This window comes from Lepidochelys olivacea (assembly GCF_965140295.1).
Source record: "Lepidochelys olivacea isolate rLepOli2 genome assembly, chromosome: 20".
Lineage (NCBI taxonomy): Eukaryota > Metazoa > Chordata > Testudines > Cheloniidae > Lepidochelys > Lepidochelys olivacea.
In genome coordinates this window covers 1,831,933-1,847,755 of record NC_140430.1, presented here as the reverse complement: position 1 = coordinate 1,847,755, position 15,823 = coordinate 1,831,933, and the positions used below count along the sequence as shown (strand labels likewise).

The following is a 15,823-nucleotide window of genomic DNA, read 5'->3' as shown; positions in this document are numbered from 1 at the left end:
TCGCTCCAGCGGGGAGCCCGGCTGCTCTGGACGGGATCCCACACGGGGCTGGCCCTCGCCTCCCTCCTGGGCCCCGAGGTGGCCCTGCTGGTCTTCGAGCGACCGTCGGCCTCTCCCGCCGCTCAGGCCGGCCTCCTCGCTCCCTCCCCGCTGAGCGCCGGGGGAGCTCGGGGTGGGGGGCGCCAGGGAGGCGGGGGGGGGGACCGGAGGCTCCCGCTCCGGCTTGCTGCGCAGAGATGATGCCCATCTGAGCTGGCACGAGGAGAAGCCTGGAGCTGCCGCGGTCACCAGCTGGCCCCTCCGGGAGACAGGAGGGGAAGACAAAACCTCGCAGTCTCCCCCCCCCGTCACCCTCCTCCCAGCTCTCGCCGACCCCCCCCCCCCCGCCCGCTGCCGCTGCGTCCAGCGAAGCGCGAGCAATCCGGAGCGTCTCCCGGCAAGGAGAGCGCGTCTCCGGCGCGGTGCGGGGCGGCGGCGCGGGCGGCAGGGAACGCGGGCGCCCCGCGCCTGGGCAACTTGGTGGGAACTTTCCCGTCCCTCGGAGCCGAGTCAACAAGTGCGGAGCGGAGCCGGCTGCGGAGCGGAGCGGAGCCGGCCCGGGGGCGCCGCAGGGCAGCTCCGTGGGCGCCGCGCCGGGGCCGCCTCTCCTCCCCGGACTCTTTGGGGGGTTCCGGATCCGCCCCCCCGGGCCCGTCCCTGGAGAAGCTCCCACCATTCCCTCCAAAAGCGAAGACGACTTCCTAGCCCTGGCCGCGTCCAGGCTGAGCCGCAAGAAGAGGGTGATCGGGGCGGCCATCGGGGTGGCCATGGTCCTGGTCCTGCTGGTGGCCATCCCGTTGGTGGTGCACCGCTCCAAGGCCCCCTCGCCCGACGGCGCGCTGGGCAGCTGCCACATGGTCTGCGAGCCCCACACGCCCCAGACCCACGGGGCGGCCTCCGCCGAGGCCAGTCCGGAGCTGGCCGTCGCCTCCCCGCCCCCGGCCCCGCCGGGGGGCAAAGGGGACCCAGGGAGGAGGGGCAAGTCTGGGATCCGGGGGCCGCCGGGCCCCCCGGGGCCGCCGGGGCCGCGCGGTCCCGCCGGAGAGCCGGGCAGGCCGGGGCCGCCGGGGCCGGGGCCGGGGGGCTACGTCCCCTCGCTCTACAGCCCCCGGATCGCCTTCTACGCCGGGCTCCGGAAGCCCCACGAGGGCTACGAGGTGCTGCGCTTCGACGACGTGGTGACCAACGTGGGGAACTACTACGAGCCGACCCGCGGGAAGTTCACCTGCCCCCTGCCCGGCATCTACTTCTTCACCTACCACGTGCTGATGCGCGGCGGGGACGGGACCAGCATGTGGGCCGACCTCATGAAGAACGGGCAGGTAAGAGAGCCCCCCCGCCCCCGCTCTGCGGCCTCCGCCTCCCCTGGGCCCCTCCCCCTCCCCCGCGGGCCCCGCCCACCTCCCCCGCGGGCCCCGCCCCCTCCCCCGCGGGCCCCGCCCCTCCCCCACTGGCTCCTCCCACCTCCCGCGGGCCCCGCCCACCTCCCCTGGGCCCCGCCCCCTCCCCCACTGACTCCGCCCACCTCCCCTGGACTCCGCCCACCTCCCCTGGACCCCTGCCCCTCCCCCACGGGCTCCTCCCACCTCCCCTGGACCCTGCCCCTCCCCCACGGGCTCCGCCCACCTCACCTGGAACCCGCCCCCCCACTGGCTCCTCCCACCTCCCCTGGACCCTGCCCCTCCCCCACGGGCCCCGCCCACCTCACCTGGAACCCGCCCCCCACAGGCCCCGCCTACCTCCCCTGCACCCCGCCCACCTCACCTGCACCCCGCCCCTCTCCCCCCTAGCTCCGCCCAGCCCACTTGCTCCTCCCCCTCACCTGCTAGCCACCCCTCTCCCCATTGGCTCCACCCAGCCCAGGTCCACTCCCCCACTGGCTCCACCCACATCACCTGCAACCCCACCCCTCACCCCACTGGCTCCGCCCACCCCACCTGCAACTCCCATTGGCTCTTCTCACCTCACCTGCAGGTCCCAGTTCCTGCCAACCCAGCCATGAAAGACAGTAGCTTTTACCTGTAAATCAGCCAAACCTACCTCCAAGCATATGCTCCCCAGCTCCACCCTGCCAGTGTGCACACCTGCCCTCTCACCTGTGCCCAGCCTTGCCAGAGCTGTGTGTGTGTGATGGATTCGGAGCTTTGGGGAGGGGAAGGGCAGCAGCCAGGGTCTGATTCCTCAGACCATCGGTCCATAAATCCCATGTGGGAAGGGCTGCCTAGACCCCTACAAACAGGGCACGTTCTAAAATCCAGCGACTTCCTATGACCCCTTTACATGCCCTGGGCTATAATCCTTCTGTTCATAATGGTATTTCGTTATTAACATTGGTACTAATAACGTTTATGTATGGCAATGCTCGGGGTATTGTTTAGAGAATGCTGACCATGCGGTGGGTTTTCAATTGTATAAATATATTTTAGGTAGATAGATAGATAGAGGGGGTGTGTGGGGATAGATAGAGGGGATTTATGGTTGGGGGTGTATGGGGATAGATAAATAGATGGGGTGTATGCGGATAGATAGAGGGGATTTATGGAGGGGGGTGCATGCGGAAAGATAGATGGGGTGTATGGGGATAGATAGAGGGGATTTATGGAGGGGGGTGTATGGGGATAGATAGATGGGGCGTATGGGGATAGATAGATAGAGGGGATTTATGGAGGGTGGTGTACACGGATAGATAGATAGATGGGGTGTATGGGGATAGATAGATAGAGGGGATTTATGGAGGGGGGTGTATGGGGATAGATAGATGGGGTGTATGCGGATAGATAAATAGATAGATGGGGTGTATGGGGATAGATAGATAGAGGGGATTTATGGAGGGGGTGTGTGGGGATAGATAGATAGATAGGTTCTTTTTTAAGGGACAAAATAAAGAGTTAAGAAAATTGAAATGCAAACAAGATTAATTTTGCTGGGAACCCTCCGGTTCAAGAAAGTCCCTTTAGGTTTGTGACCCAGTGCTGGGTTAGAATTAGTTGCCAACTCCTCATACCAGACACCTTGGCTTGGGAGCTGACCGGTTTGTTTGTATTATTCCTAAAGTAAAATACAGAGAACAAGAAGGTCCGGGCAAAGCTATTCAGTTCTATTCAGTCCTTCAGAATACGGAGGGGCAGGGTTACCCGTTCCTTTAAAAAATGAAAGCAAACCTCAGAGCATCTGGAATCCGAGAGGCATTTATTTTTAAGATAGCCGTGGGCTATTTTATTTGTAAAATATTGTGTTATCAGAGTCCAGACGTTATTGCAGCAATTGTTAGAAGAAAAATAGATTCCCCCCCCTACCCCAAAAATAGCAAAGAATAAGATACATGCAACAATCAAAGCAACCCACAAATACACACACACACACACACTCCTTCAGAACACAGAGAGATGGGCTTGTAAAGTTTAATCAAATGTGGGGGGTCGTGGTGTGGGAGAGAAGTTGTTACATTTTTTCAGATTAGCAGGAGTCGGAATACCGGAGATGGGTTTTCAAAACCTGCTCTGTGTTGAGCCAAAAAATAAAATAAGATGAGAAGTATCTGCACCTTCATTGATCGTTCAAGAGGAGAGACGTTATAGAAGCATAAGCAGTTCTTACGTGTGTGTGTGTAATAGATATTACATACGGCTGCTTGCATGTGTAATGTATGTTATAATATACTGAGAGTGCACAGGGGAATCTATACGTCTAGCAGGGATATTTATTAACTATACATTCAGTGTGTGTTTGTCTAATATGTAATGTACATCAGCGGTTGAACAGTTTATATAGAATAGTCTATAGTCCAATATATGCTATTAAACTGCGATTCTGTGCGCCCTGTACAGGATATTATAAACACAACCCTACCGCCTCTGTGGGTGAGTGTGTATTATGGCTACATTTCAGTGTCTATAATATAAATACTTTACAGAATGTATGTACCCTATTTAATAGTTTAGTGGTGTGTAGACACGTAATTATAAAGAAACAGTTTATGTACATATATCCTGCGCAGACTGTGTGATACACAATACTTTGTACGTGTAGCTGAATAGTAAATCTATATGCACATAATGGTTAATAGTTTATATGCATTTCAAAGTGTCTCTATAGCACTAAATACTGTCACGCACCTAGATTTACTATATTGCATATGTTTACCGAGGGTGTTTCTAGAGAGAGAGCGTCGATGTCGATAGATACCCACTCACCATGTTGACAGATTTACACTCTCAAAATTTCCTCTAAAATCCTCCCAAGTCTCCCCAACAGGGGGGATAAAAACCTGAGATTTTTCATCTCTGGAGAATCATTTGTCTTTTTCTCCCTTCCTCTTCTACTCCACTGTCAATAAACTCATATCAAATCTTCTCCTCACCTCCACATGCTTTATTAGCATCCGCTCCAAAGCGGGGTCGGGTGCTTTAAAATCCGCTGCATAGAACCTGGCCCAGAAACAAACAAAAATGCCCTGTTTCAGAGGGGCAGCCGTGTTAGTCTGTATCCGCAAAAAGAACAAGTCCTTGTGGCACCTTAGAGACTAACAAATTTATTTGGGCATAAGCTTTTGTGGGCTAGAACCCGCTTCATCGGATGCATGGAGTGAAAATACAGTTATCTTCCTATTGTATCTTCCACTGCATGCATCCGATGAAGTGGGTTTTAGCCCACGAAAGCTTATGCCCAAATAAATTTGTTAGTCTCTAAGGTGCCACAAGTCCTCCTCCTGCTTTTTTCAAAAATACCCTGAGAAATATTGTTTATTTCCTATTTTATGGGGTTGATGTTCACATGCCCAGAGAACCACGCGAAGGCCGGGATTAAGATACTTAGTATCAGGTGATTCTTTTTCTTTTCTTTTCTTTTCTTTTCCTTTTTCAATAAAGAAAATAACTTGACAGTTGAGCTAAAACGACACCATTTAGAAGCTCAACCTGGACACCCTCCATTTATTAAAGATAAATAAGCCATTGATCTCAAACTTTAAATGCATCCCCCTCTCCCTCCCACCGGCTGCCTGGACTAATGAAAGCAGCTCCTCGGAGAAGCCGTCTGTGTGTCTCTTGGGCAAATCAATAGACATATTTACATTTGGTCACCAAGTGTCTTTAGCCGTGGGATTAGTAGACGCTAACGCCCAAACCCCACTGTTTTCTATATCAGCGAGTCCTTTCACCGCGGGGCCCAATCCTGAGCCGGTGCCGACTGAAGCCCCTGGACCTCTGTCACCATGTGTGATCCTTTACATCCAGGCCAAACGCAGCCAGAATTGAAACTTTTCACACCCACAGTGCATTGGTGTAAACCCGGGCGCAAGGTGCCGGGCAACAGAGAACAAGGCCCAGTGCTGCTGCAGCAACGTCGCCGGGGGGCCGTACGGTTCTTTGCCTGTGTCAGTTTCTCTCCTGTCAGCTGCAGGCTTTCCTGTCCCATGTCACAGCAGTGAGGTCTGTACTGGGGTGCTGGGACTGGCTTTCTTGCCAGCTACCACCTAAAATGAGTCTGGTGTGAAAAGTTCCCATTTGGCTCACCCTCTCCCCTTCAATCAGCAAAAGAACCTGGCCGTTACCATCACTCTTCTGTCCCCCTGCCAGAGGATCAGTTCGTTATTCAGGGCGGTTTGGCCGGCACCTCGACTAGATCAAAGGCTATTGATAATGAATTCTGATCATCTCCAGGGGCCAGAATTGTAGCTGGTGTAAACTGACATGGTTCCGTCAACTTCAGTGCTGAGGGTCTGGCACCTAATATATTAAAAAAAACATCCTAGCCCCCATCTTTATACTACAGCTTGGAAATCTGGGATCATTGTAGGTCTGGCCGGTTTAGTCCTAGTTTAGAATAAAAGCAGAGGCTGGAATAGCGCTGACCGGAAAACGGCCCCAAAGGTCAGGTTTATTTTTTTTTGAGAGAGATTAATAGGGATGCTTTGGGTGTATCTATGGGGCAGTCACACCTTGGGACACCCTCCTCTCTCCCTCCGCTTGCAAACAGGAAGAATCGCCTGGTTATTAAATAATAAATATCAGGAGGGCTAGAAACAGACATCGCTGCTGGTGAGATCGGTTCATTCCATGAGTCCCCGGGGACCTGTTTGCAGTCAATTTGTCAGTGGGTTGTTTTTTTTTTTAATTTTATTTTTAATACCAAAACACTCTCCTGTCAAACAAGATCAGACAGGAGACATCCCCTCCCTCACAGACACCCCACCCGGCCTTTCCGTCTAGGTCTAATAAAGGCCCTCTGCACTTTTTATTTATGTAGCTTATTTTACCAGGGAATTAAAGCCTTAGTGGTATTTATGTCCTATTGGCAAGACAGTGACGGGCAGCTGCTGTAAATCTGCCCTCAGGCAGTCAGATTTGGGTGCTGATGGGCCCTTAGAGAGACTCACCATAAAATGTTTGTATCCATTGCCTTCCATCACTCCCCGCCGCCCAGCGCCACATGTCACAGGATCAGGCCCAGGGAGACCACGGGCTCTTACCAGCTAGGATTCCTTCACCCTCCGCCAGCAAGACACGAACTCCCTTCCCCCTGAAAAGCCAGAAGAAACTCTTCCTTTCCAACCCCCCCCACCGGAACCCACTATTTTCACTGCACCGTTTCACAGATTATGAACACGCAGGATGGGTCAGTGTGCCCCGGGGGGGGAGACTGGTGGATTTCGGAGGCAATCGTACCAGCCAGAAATTGTTTGAAGTTGCGAGATACAAATACACGCACAGACACCCCCCCCCCCGCAGGGTCGAGAAGCCACCTTGTCATGGCAGGGTCAGGTTTGGGGAGGGAATCTGGGCTCGGGGGGGATCCTGGAGCGAGCCCCAGTTGATCGGCCAGGCTCTCCCTTCCTGAGCCGACCAGACTAGAAATCGGAGCCCGGGCCCCAGTTTCCACATCTCCTCCAGCAGCTCCCCAAGTGACAGCCGTTTGGCCCAGCGTGTCTCACATCCCAGAGCTGGTGCTGCCGAGCGGTGACAGTTTGAAGGAGGGAGATTTCAAAGTAATTACGAGCCAGCTCTGAGACGTCGCATTGGGAGGGAGCAGGACACGGAGCCGGCCGCCCCATGGGCGCCAGCTCCCACCTGGTCCCTGTCTGACAGGCATGGAGATGAGTTTGTGGAGCCTCAACTGAGCCCCTAGGAAGGGAGACAGCTGTCCAGGCCGGTGCTAATTGGCAGCTGCAGTGAGAGGCCAAGGATTAAATGGGCCGTGGAGATTTGACCCCGGTCCTGCCCCTTGCACGGGTCTCTCAAGGGCAGGGGTGCTGGTTGCAGGCACAGCTGTCCCGGGGGGCGAGTAAATAGGCACAGGTCTCTGCAGCTGTCAATCAAGCGCGCTCCAAACTCACAGCAACAAACCACTCCGCTCGCAGCAACGCCGCCGGCCCGGGGGAGGCTCTGCCAGAGGCCCTCAGCGTGGCCCCAGGACGGAGGCATCTGGCTCCTCAAGGCCACATGCTCCCCATGGGCGGAGGGTGCAGGGCACGTTTAAAGTAGCCCTGAATGATGACCCGGCTCCTTGCCAGGCTTGGTAGCGTTGGCCTGAATTTACACATGAGGAAGAAGAGACGGGCGGGGGGGCGGGAGGTGGCTTGTCTAAGGTCGCACACTGAGCCGCTGGCAAGGTCCTTGCTCAGCTCTAACCACTAGACACCACTCCCCACCAGAGCAAAGAGTAGGATCCAGGAGTCCTGACTCCTAACCCCTGCACTGAGAGCAAACGTCCTGCACCGGATTTAAGTCAGTCTCTAGCGATGCGGGATCAAGAAGAGACCTTCCTGGGGGCCAATTACCTTCTGTCTGCTGTGGCAGGGGTCTCCCATCTCACCCCTTCGTCCGCTACACGGTGCCAGCCACAGTCAGAGCCGGGACACTGGGTTCAGCGAACCTGGGGCTGGCTCTGGTCTGGCAAAGCCGCTCAAATCAGAGCTCTGAAATAAAGGAAAGGTCCTTCTACTTTTGCAGAAGACATGAAGCTACGATAGATATTTCCCCCTCCCTCCCCCCCCACAAGAGTTTCTGCCTCTAATGGAAATCTGCCCCAGGAGTGCGTCAAAGCTGCATTCCTCACCCCGGGGAGGTGAGAAAACGCTTGAGGAATTACAGTCCGTTCATCAACAGGCAGCAAATCCTCTCGACTTCTCTCCAGCAGCATTTTAAAAGCACATATTCACCCCCCCGCGCCGCTCACAGACACTGTCAGAAACTCCTCCAAGGCGGCCGCCCTGCCAGCTCGGCTGTGATCCTGTCAGCTCAGCCAACCTCAGCCGGCTCACTTGCTGGACAGGCAAGCGCGAGGGGAGAGCCGGTGAGTCAGCAGGAGGCCGCCCCAGTCTGCCTCCCTAAAACGCCTTTGCGGTTGCAAGGGGGCGAGTCCTTGTTCACAGCCTGTCCTAAGCCATCAGGCAGCCTTAAACATCTGCCGCGCTCCACCCCAGAGGTGGCTGCGTTTCAGAGCTGGCAAGCGCTCCCTGGGCATGCTGCTTGTTGCTGTTACAGAGCTGCTGCGCCCACCCTCGAGCAGCTGCAGATCAGTGCCGGCTGATCGGTTCCATCTCTCGATAGGTCTGCCAAGGGCTCTGGGAGGAAAGGGGCTCCGGGCGACGGCAGGCCTGGCCCTAGCAGCTAACTTCACGGGTAACGCGGGTGTGAAAAGCAGAACAAGGGGCTATCTTTGCACACGCCACAACACGTAACGTGGCATTTCAGCCCACCACCGAGGTGCCTCCATCTTGGGGCGCTCGGCGCTGAGCCCCAGAGCGAATCTCAGGCCTTGGGTGCGATCGCTCTCGAAGCCTCCCTCTGCCCAGGGGGTGCTGGGTCCCCCTGCACCGTCGCAGTGTCTGGGCATCCCTGACGTGACCAGCGGCGGGGCGACCGAGGGGGTTTAGGGAGGCAGGCAGCAACTTACCAAGCTGCAATGGCCCCAGCGCTCCGGGGTTACGGCCCCAGGTCTGCCAGCCAGCACCTGACGCTAGTTCCCGTAGCACACGCTGGGGCGGTGGGGGTCGGCGCTGGCCCAGGGGTCAGAGCACCTCTTGTGGAGCCCAGGCCGGGGCCGTGGAGGTCTCTGTCCACGTCCTGACTCGGTCCGGCCCTGCGGCGTGCGAGAGCTGATGGGCTCCCAGCACAGGGAGCTGGGGGGTGGGGGTGGAGCCAGCAGGTTAGAACTGGGGAGTTGAAGCCAGGACGTCTGCCTTCTATTCCTGGCTCTGCAAGTCCCTTCCCGGCTCTGTGCCTCAGTGTCTCCCTCTGTGCAATGGGGATAATTATATGGCCCAGCTTTAGCTGCAGGGTAATTCATTAAAATTGCCTCTTTGGGTGGGGAGGGGTTTTAGCCACATAAACCCAGCAGTGCAGAATGGGAAATAGCTCCCCAACTCCCAGCGGACCCAATGACCCCCCCCCCCAAGGACAAGCTCCCGGCCACTCCAGTCTGCTCCTTTCTTGGGTTCTGGCTACTGAATCCCAGCACGAGGAAGAGGAAAGTGTCAGCTCCCAGCCAGCCAGAGGCGCCCCTGTGTGTGTGTTAGATGGGGTGTGAGCACGGGCATTAGTCTTGTGTCTCTACATTGGTGTGATTCCATGTGTGTGTGGCCAGGTGTGTAAAAGGGTCACCCACTCTGTTACTTGTGTATTAATACTAAGCACACCCAGCTCGCCTCTCGGCAGGAGAGCTCAAAGTGCTTCACAAAGGTCAGGGTCATTATACAGATGGGGAAACTGAGGCACCGGAGGGCATGACTTGTGACGGTTACCCAGCAGGCCAGTGACAGAGCCAGGAACAGAAATCAGGTTTCCTGAGTCCCTGCCCAATACTCCGTCCACGAGGTCACACTCTGGACCCCACCAGCGACCGTGGCATTTGAAACGGCTGCCAGGACAGGTGTAGGCAGGAGACGGGGCGCTCGAGAGGCGTGTGGCGCCGAACGGGCCCTTGCGGGTGGGGGGTGGAGTTTAGCGGAAAGGGGTTTTCCCGTTTTCCCCAGAATGACTCGGGTTCTGCTCACCGATGCCTGGAATAGCCCCTGAAATCTTGGCCTGGCTCAAAACTTGCGGCATTCGTAAGTCATCCCGTTACCAACGGACGCCTGAGACAGGCCGTCGACCTGCGCTGAAGGCAAAGAGTTGAGTCACCGAAAAATGCAATTTCCTGACAAACTCAGCAAATAATTTTGCCCTTCCCCAAAAAGGGGGTGAAAAATTTCTAAACAGTCAAACAAACTGGTTTTCGCTTTGACATTTTCAAAACAAACCAGTTCGACGTGTTGTTTCCAAACCGCAGTATTCTGAAATTTCGCTGGATGTAACTAAAAATAAAAAGGTGAAAAAACCACCCAAAAACTAAGCAAAATATTCCACCTGAGACAAATTTATTTTTCGGATTTTTTTTTGGCTGCCAGACCAAACCAATCGGTTATTTCCCCAGGTCTACGCCAGGCCGCGCAATGACTTTGGGCAGGGGGGGGGGGGGTGTCTGGCGAAGCGTAAACATCTGTGGATTTATGGGGGTGTCTGGAATTGTGTTACTAGTTACTTCCTGCCGCCGGTCACGATGTTACTCGCAGGGTGTCAAAACGTGTGTTGTTCAGCGTGTCAGCGTTTGTGTGACTGTGGGGCTGTTGTGTTATTCTCTGCGTGTGTGCGGTTATGCAGATCTCTCTCCCTGGGGGCCGGAGTGCGTGTGTTGTGTTATTGGGTGTGTGACTGTAGGTGAAGGGAGGGGCAGAAGCACATTGTATGGGAGGGGGGCAGGAGCCAGTGTGTTTGCCTGTTGAGCTCCCTGCGAGGCCGAGGCCGCATGCCAGGGACCCCACCGGCAGGGTGGAGAAATTCCAGCGAAACAAGAAGAAATTAACCCCCTCCATGCAGTTTTAATGTGGAGAGCTCAGCGGGGGGAGCAGCAGGCTGTTAATCGCTCGTCTCCGCGGCGGACACTTCCATGGGCCCTGGCTGTTTTATTTTCAATTCTTCAGAGTGGGGGTGGGGAGAAAGACGCCAGGTTTGGGGTTTCCAGGGAGTTTTAGTGAATTTCACACTGGGGCCTGATTGAGCGACCCAGGGGCTGACCCCTCTGAGCCAGGACAGCAGCGGGGGTGAACTTTCCACAGGCCTTTCCCTGCACCCCAGCCTACCCTGACGTGGGAAAAGGAGAGCTCTGGGGGACACAGCAGATCTGCCACTGCTTGGCTGTGTGTCCTTGAGCAGGTCTCTGTGCCTCAGTTTCCCCCAGTTGTAAAACAAGGCACACTTGTGAGGCTAAATTCCTGGATGTTAAGCAAGGGCCTGGGCTTGCCAGGGTGGCAGGACCCACCCAAGCCTGGCTCGGTCCACAGAGGGCTGCTCCGTGGCCAACCTCCTGCGCAGCATTCGAACTGGCAACCGAGAGGGAGCCCGTGGGGGGAGCGGAGGAATCGAGGCAGAGACGGATTCAGAGAAAGGGACCTAAATCCACCCCATAAAGCCCTGGCCGTGCCCGGCGGAGGCTGGTCCCTGTTTACGGCTCTGCTATAAGCTGCCTGCTGGCAGTTTGATCCCTTTCTGCGGGATGACAGGCAGCTGCTGAGCAGAGCTTTATCCCCTGCTGTGGCAGCTTGATCCGCAGAAAGGCCTCGGCCCATTGTCGGAGATTTTCTAGCCGGGGCTCAGGGGATGCCCGGACAGCTGAAGCAAGGAGGCTGGGGGTGGGGGCAGGCGTGGGGTGACTCGCAGGCCCTAGTGGGGGCCTGGGGCCCGCTGCGCAGAGAGGAGCAGGCCGCAGGGGCCAGGGCCTGCAGTGCAGTGAGCTAGAGGACCGACCCCCTGCTTTGCACAGGGCAGGTGCTCAGGTGCCAGCAGGATGCCAAGCGTCCCCTGCTGCCCCCGGCAGAAGGGAAACCTCTGACCGAGCAAAGGAGCTGATTCCCCGGACGGCGGGCCGGTAGCTGCAGTGGTTTAAAGCAGGGTCACCCCTGCCTGCCCACAGCCACTCATTCGACAGCACCCCAAACCCAACCAGGTTAACGGGACGGGGGCTGGGCCGCACCCAGGCCAGTTCCCTTTGCCACTGGGATGCTTGGCACCAGTGCGACCCACACCCAGCCTGCACCATCCCCCAGCAGCCTCCCTCCGGCTTCTCGCCCATCCACACCGTCAGTTTCGCTCTCTGCATCCAGTCATGGCTGCAGCAGGCGGGATGCGTTTGAGGGTCACGTGCACCCCAGGGAAAGGTGACAACAAGGAGAACAAACAAGCTACAACCCCCCGCCCCTCGGGTCAGATCCTGCAAACACCTGAGCACCAAGCCAGTGGGAGTTAGGTGCCTAAATCCCTTGGAAGATCAGAGCCAAGGAGGCGTGGGAGCATCTGCAAAACTCTGGCATGTGCCCTTCCCCCCTCCCTACCCTGGTTAGGTTTTGTTTTACATTTCACAGGCTGTATTCGGATTGTGTGCAATCTATTACTGGGAGTGATTAATAATGAAAATATGACGATGATCAAATACAATTATCAACAGACCATAATTATATTTCCTATTAATATCCTAATGGGAAAAAGTGACCACTGACCCCAGCAAATTCTTTGAAAAAAACCTTCCTCGTCCTCTCGGCTGGACTCGAGATTTGCCTCCCGGCCGTTCTCGGGCTCTGCGGCGTGGTTGTCGCCGGCTCGGTCCCTGGACATTAGCAAGGCCGGGTGGACGAGGTCACACCTTTACTGGTTTTGGCGAGAGCGGCTGAGCGGCGCTTGCTCCCGCCTGGCCAGACGCCCACGGATCCATTTCTTAAATGAGCTTTTTAAAATTCATTGTAACTCACGCAAATCCTTGAACCACCCCCCCCAGCACCCGGGCTGCGGTTGGGGGCCGCCGCTCTGCCGCATGCTCCATACGTAACAAAGAGAGCAAAGCCCGACGCATCCTTAAGCAGGGCGCTGGGACCGGCCCCGCCCTAGAAACCCACCTTCGTCGGAAAGGCCGGGCTCCTGCAACCATTTCGGCCGGTAAATCTGTGTCAGTCGGGGCTGCACAAGCTTAAAGCGGAGCAGGATCAGGCCCCATGGCATTAATAATGGGCACATCAGCCGTATCGATTATTTCCACGGGCTCCGGCTGAGCTCACAACCCCTCATACCAGGGGCTGCATGGAGTCAGTGAGAGACAGGCCCTGCCCGCAGAGCTCCCCAAGCAAACAGAGGCAGGGCTGCAATCTGTCCCCTTTGGGTAAATGGGGCCGGAGAAATTCAAGGGACATGCCCAGATCTCCTGGGTCCCAGCCCAGCGCCTGTCATGGGCCTGCCCCGTCTTCCAGCATAGCCCTGCTCGGCTACTGCTGCAAAGCACCAGGAGAGTGTGGCATTAGGGTTATCAGGACTTAACCCTCTGATCAAAACCAGGTAGGGTCCAAGTCCTGCCGTGCACGAGCCGTCCTAGGATCCACACACATTGCCGTGCAGAGATGCCCTCTGATCGCTAACACCCCGTGCATCATTAGCACCGACTCCGGCCCGTTCAGCACGCCGAACTAAGCTCCATTCATAACGATCGTTCTGACGGCTGGATTCGGGAACAAGCGAGGCTGAAGAACTGGCCCATGGGGAGGTGAAGGGAGCGCTGATGTTCCTGGGACTGAAGGGCGGGTTCCTGAAAGCCCCAGCTCCTGGAGTCAGGAGATCATGTGAGATCTGGGCTTATGTGACAAGGTGGGGGGTGGGGTGGGGGGGTGTCCTGAGTCTATCCCCATGCTGGTGAGGCTGCCTTTCTCTTGCTGCTAATTCTACTGTATGCTGACAAATACCTCGTATTAGCAACAACCTCTGTCACCATCACTGACTGTGTGAGTGTCTGAATGTATGACACAATTAATGATCATCTAGATTCATAAGGCAGTGGTTATATTAATTATATTTAACACACTATGCAATTAGTTCATAATTAATAATCAACAATAATATAGTGAGTCTATGATACTTATATGGAGCATTACATAATATAGTGATTATATTAATTATAGTTACATGGCGTCTCATACAATAATACGATCCTGCATAAATATAATTACTATTCGCTATTAATTAAGAATTGATCTCTCAATTCATGATATAGTTGTATGAATTCTGTGTGTAGATTACATAGAGATGAATTAGTAATCGTAACCCTATACTGACGGTCGATCATCAGGATCCCAAACGAATGGGGGGACTGGCCCCACACCCCAGATTCTGGGATGGTTTTAGTCTATTGAGCTTTGCCGACCCGCCCAGTCAGGGCGATGAGTCCGGCCCGTGCTGCAGGAGCTCCCAGCTTCTCCCCAGACCCCCAATGATTCAATTCAGCCCCACCACGGCCCCACAACTGCCCCTCCCACAGCCCAGCAATTACTTATGCCCCCACATCAATTCTGCCCCCTCCCAACCTCACCTCTGCTCCTGCAGCTGCTAGGGTCTTTACCCCCCTCTCCCAGCCCTGGGGGGGGGCAGGGATTCCCCCCCCCTTACAGGGAGGAAAGGGATGGGGGGGCAGACTGGCCCATTGTTCACAGGAGGGGGGGGAAGCACAGCCACTCTGATTGGCTGGGCTCTTTCAGCTCCCTCCCCACAACCCAAAAGCCCCTCTTGGCTCCTGCGCGGGGAGGGGGAGAGCGCTGCCAGCCTCCAGCAGCCATCCCGATTGTGGGGATGGCAGAGTGGGGATGGTTCGCCCCAGCTGCAGCTGGCCCGGCACTGGGGAACTCCAGCCGCCTTGGGAACCTCCGCAGCGGGGAAGGCAGCCAGTCAGGTGGGGGGTCCCGCCCCCCCACAGCGGAGGTTCCCAAGGCGGCTGGAGTTCCCCAGTGCCGGGGCAGCTGCAGCTGGGGCGAACGCAGACGAGGAAACGGCTGCCCTGGTGCTGGGGGAGGGGATTAACCCCCAGACCCAGTGCCCCAGATGGGGGCGATTCACCCCCCAGCCCGGGACGGGAAGGTTTGAACTCAGGGCGGTCCCCACGTTAGTTCAGCCCCGGCTCTTGGCCCCTGGCCGGTGCTAGGCCGGGGTCGGACGAGAGGACCCCAGGGGTCCCCCTCCCCTTCCAGGCGCCCTTCCCATGGGGCAGAGAGACGCCGAGGCCAGGCCCATGGCCTTCAGGCCCCTGGGTTCACCGGGGCCAAGAGGCCAGTGGAGTGGATGGGTCCCTGCCATGGGGCCGAACCACGCCCCGGGCGCGTCTTTGGCCAGCGCTGCCCCCCCCATCAGTGGGGGGGTACCTCGGTGCCGTGGGGGAGGGGTGGATCACCAGGGGCCTCCCATGCATCAGCGGGTGCAGGATCGGGGACCATGATCTATTGCATGGGGAGCTGTGCTCTGGGCAGCGGGGCAGGGACTCAGCAGCGGCCCCCCCCGTCTAACGCGCCCCCCCATGTCCCCCCAGGTGCGGGCCAGCGCCATCGCCCAGGACGCGGACCAGAACTACGACTATGCCAGCAACAGCGTCATCCTGCACCTGGACGTGGGCGACGAGGTTTTCGTCAAGCTGGACGGGGGGAAGGTGCATGGGGGGAACACCAACAAATACAGCACCTTCTCCGGCTTCATCATCTACCCGGACTGAGCCCCCTGGACTGAGCCCGTCGGCCCCCCCAGCGTGGCCCCGGGGCCCCCCCGGACTGAGCCCGTCGGCCCCCGCAGCGTGGCCCCGGGGCCCCCCCGGACTGAGCCCGTCGGCCCCCCCAGCGTGGCCCCGGGGCCCCCCCGGACTGAGCCCGTCGGCCCCCCCAGCGTGGCCCCGGGGCCCCCCCGGACTGAGCCCGTCGGCCCCCCCAGCGTGGCCCCGGGGCCCCCCCGGA

General features: G+C 57.1%; 1 protein-coding gene across 1 annotated transcript; it reads left to right on the top strand.

Moving 5' to 3' along the window:
- Positions 1 to 452: 452 nt before the first annotated feature.
- Positions 453 to 15,687, top strand: C1QL4 (complement C1q like 4). The gene is made up of 2 exons (XM_084610605.1): positions 453 to 1,361; positions 15,409 to 15,687. The coding sequence occupies exons 1-2, from the start codon at positions 807 to 809 to the stop codon at positions 15,586 to 15,588; spliced, it is 735 nt and encodes a 244-aa protein (XP_084466731.1). The 5' UTR covers positions 453 to 806; the 3' UTR covers positions 15,589 to 15,687.
- Positions 15,688 to 15,823: the final 136 nt, after the last annotated feature.

What these genes read in the sequence shown, in the direction of transcription:
- C1QL4 (XM_084610605.1), top strand. Translation starts at nt 807, where the DNA reads ATGGTCCTGGTCCTGCTGGTGGCCATCCCGTTGGTGGTGCACCGCTCC. An exon ending in ACCTCATGAAGAACGGGCAG is followed by an intron (nt 1,362 to 15,408) that starts GTAAGAGAGCCC and finishes ATGTCCCCCCAG; the next exon opens with GTGCGGGCCAGCGCCATCGC.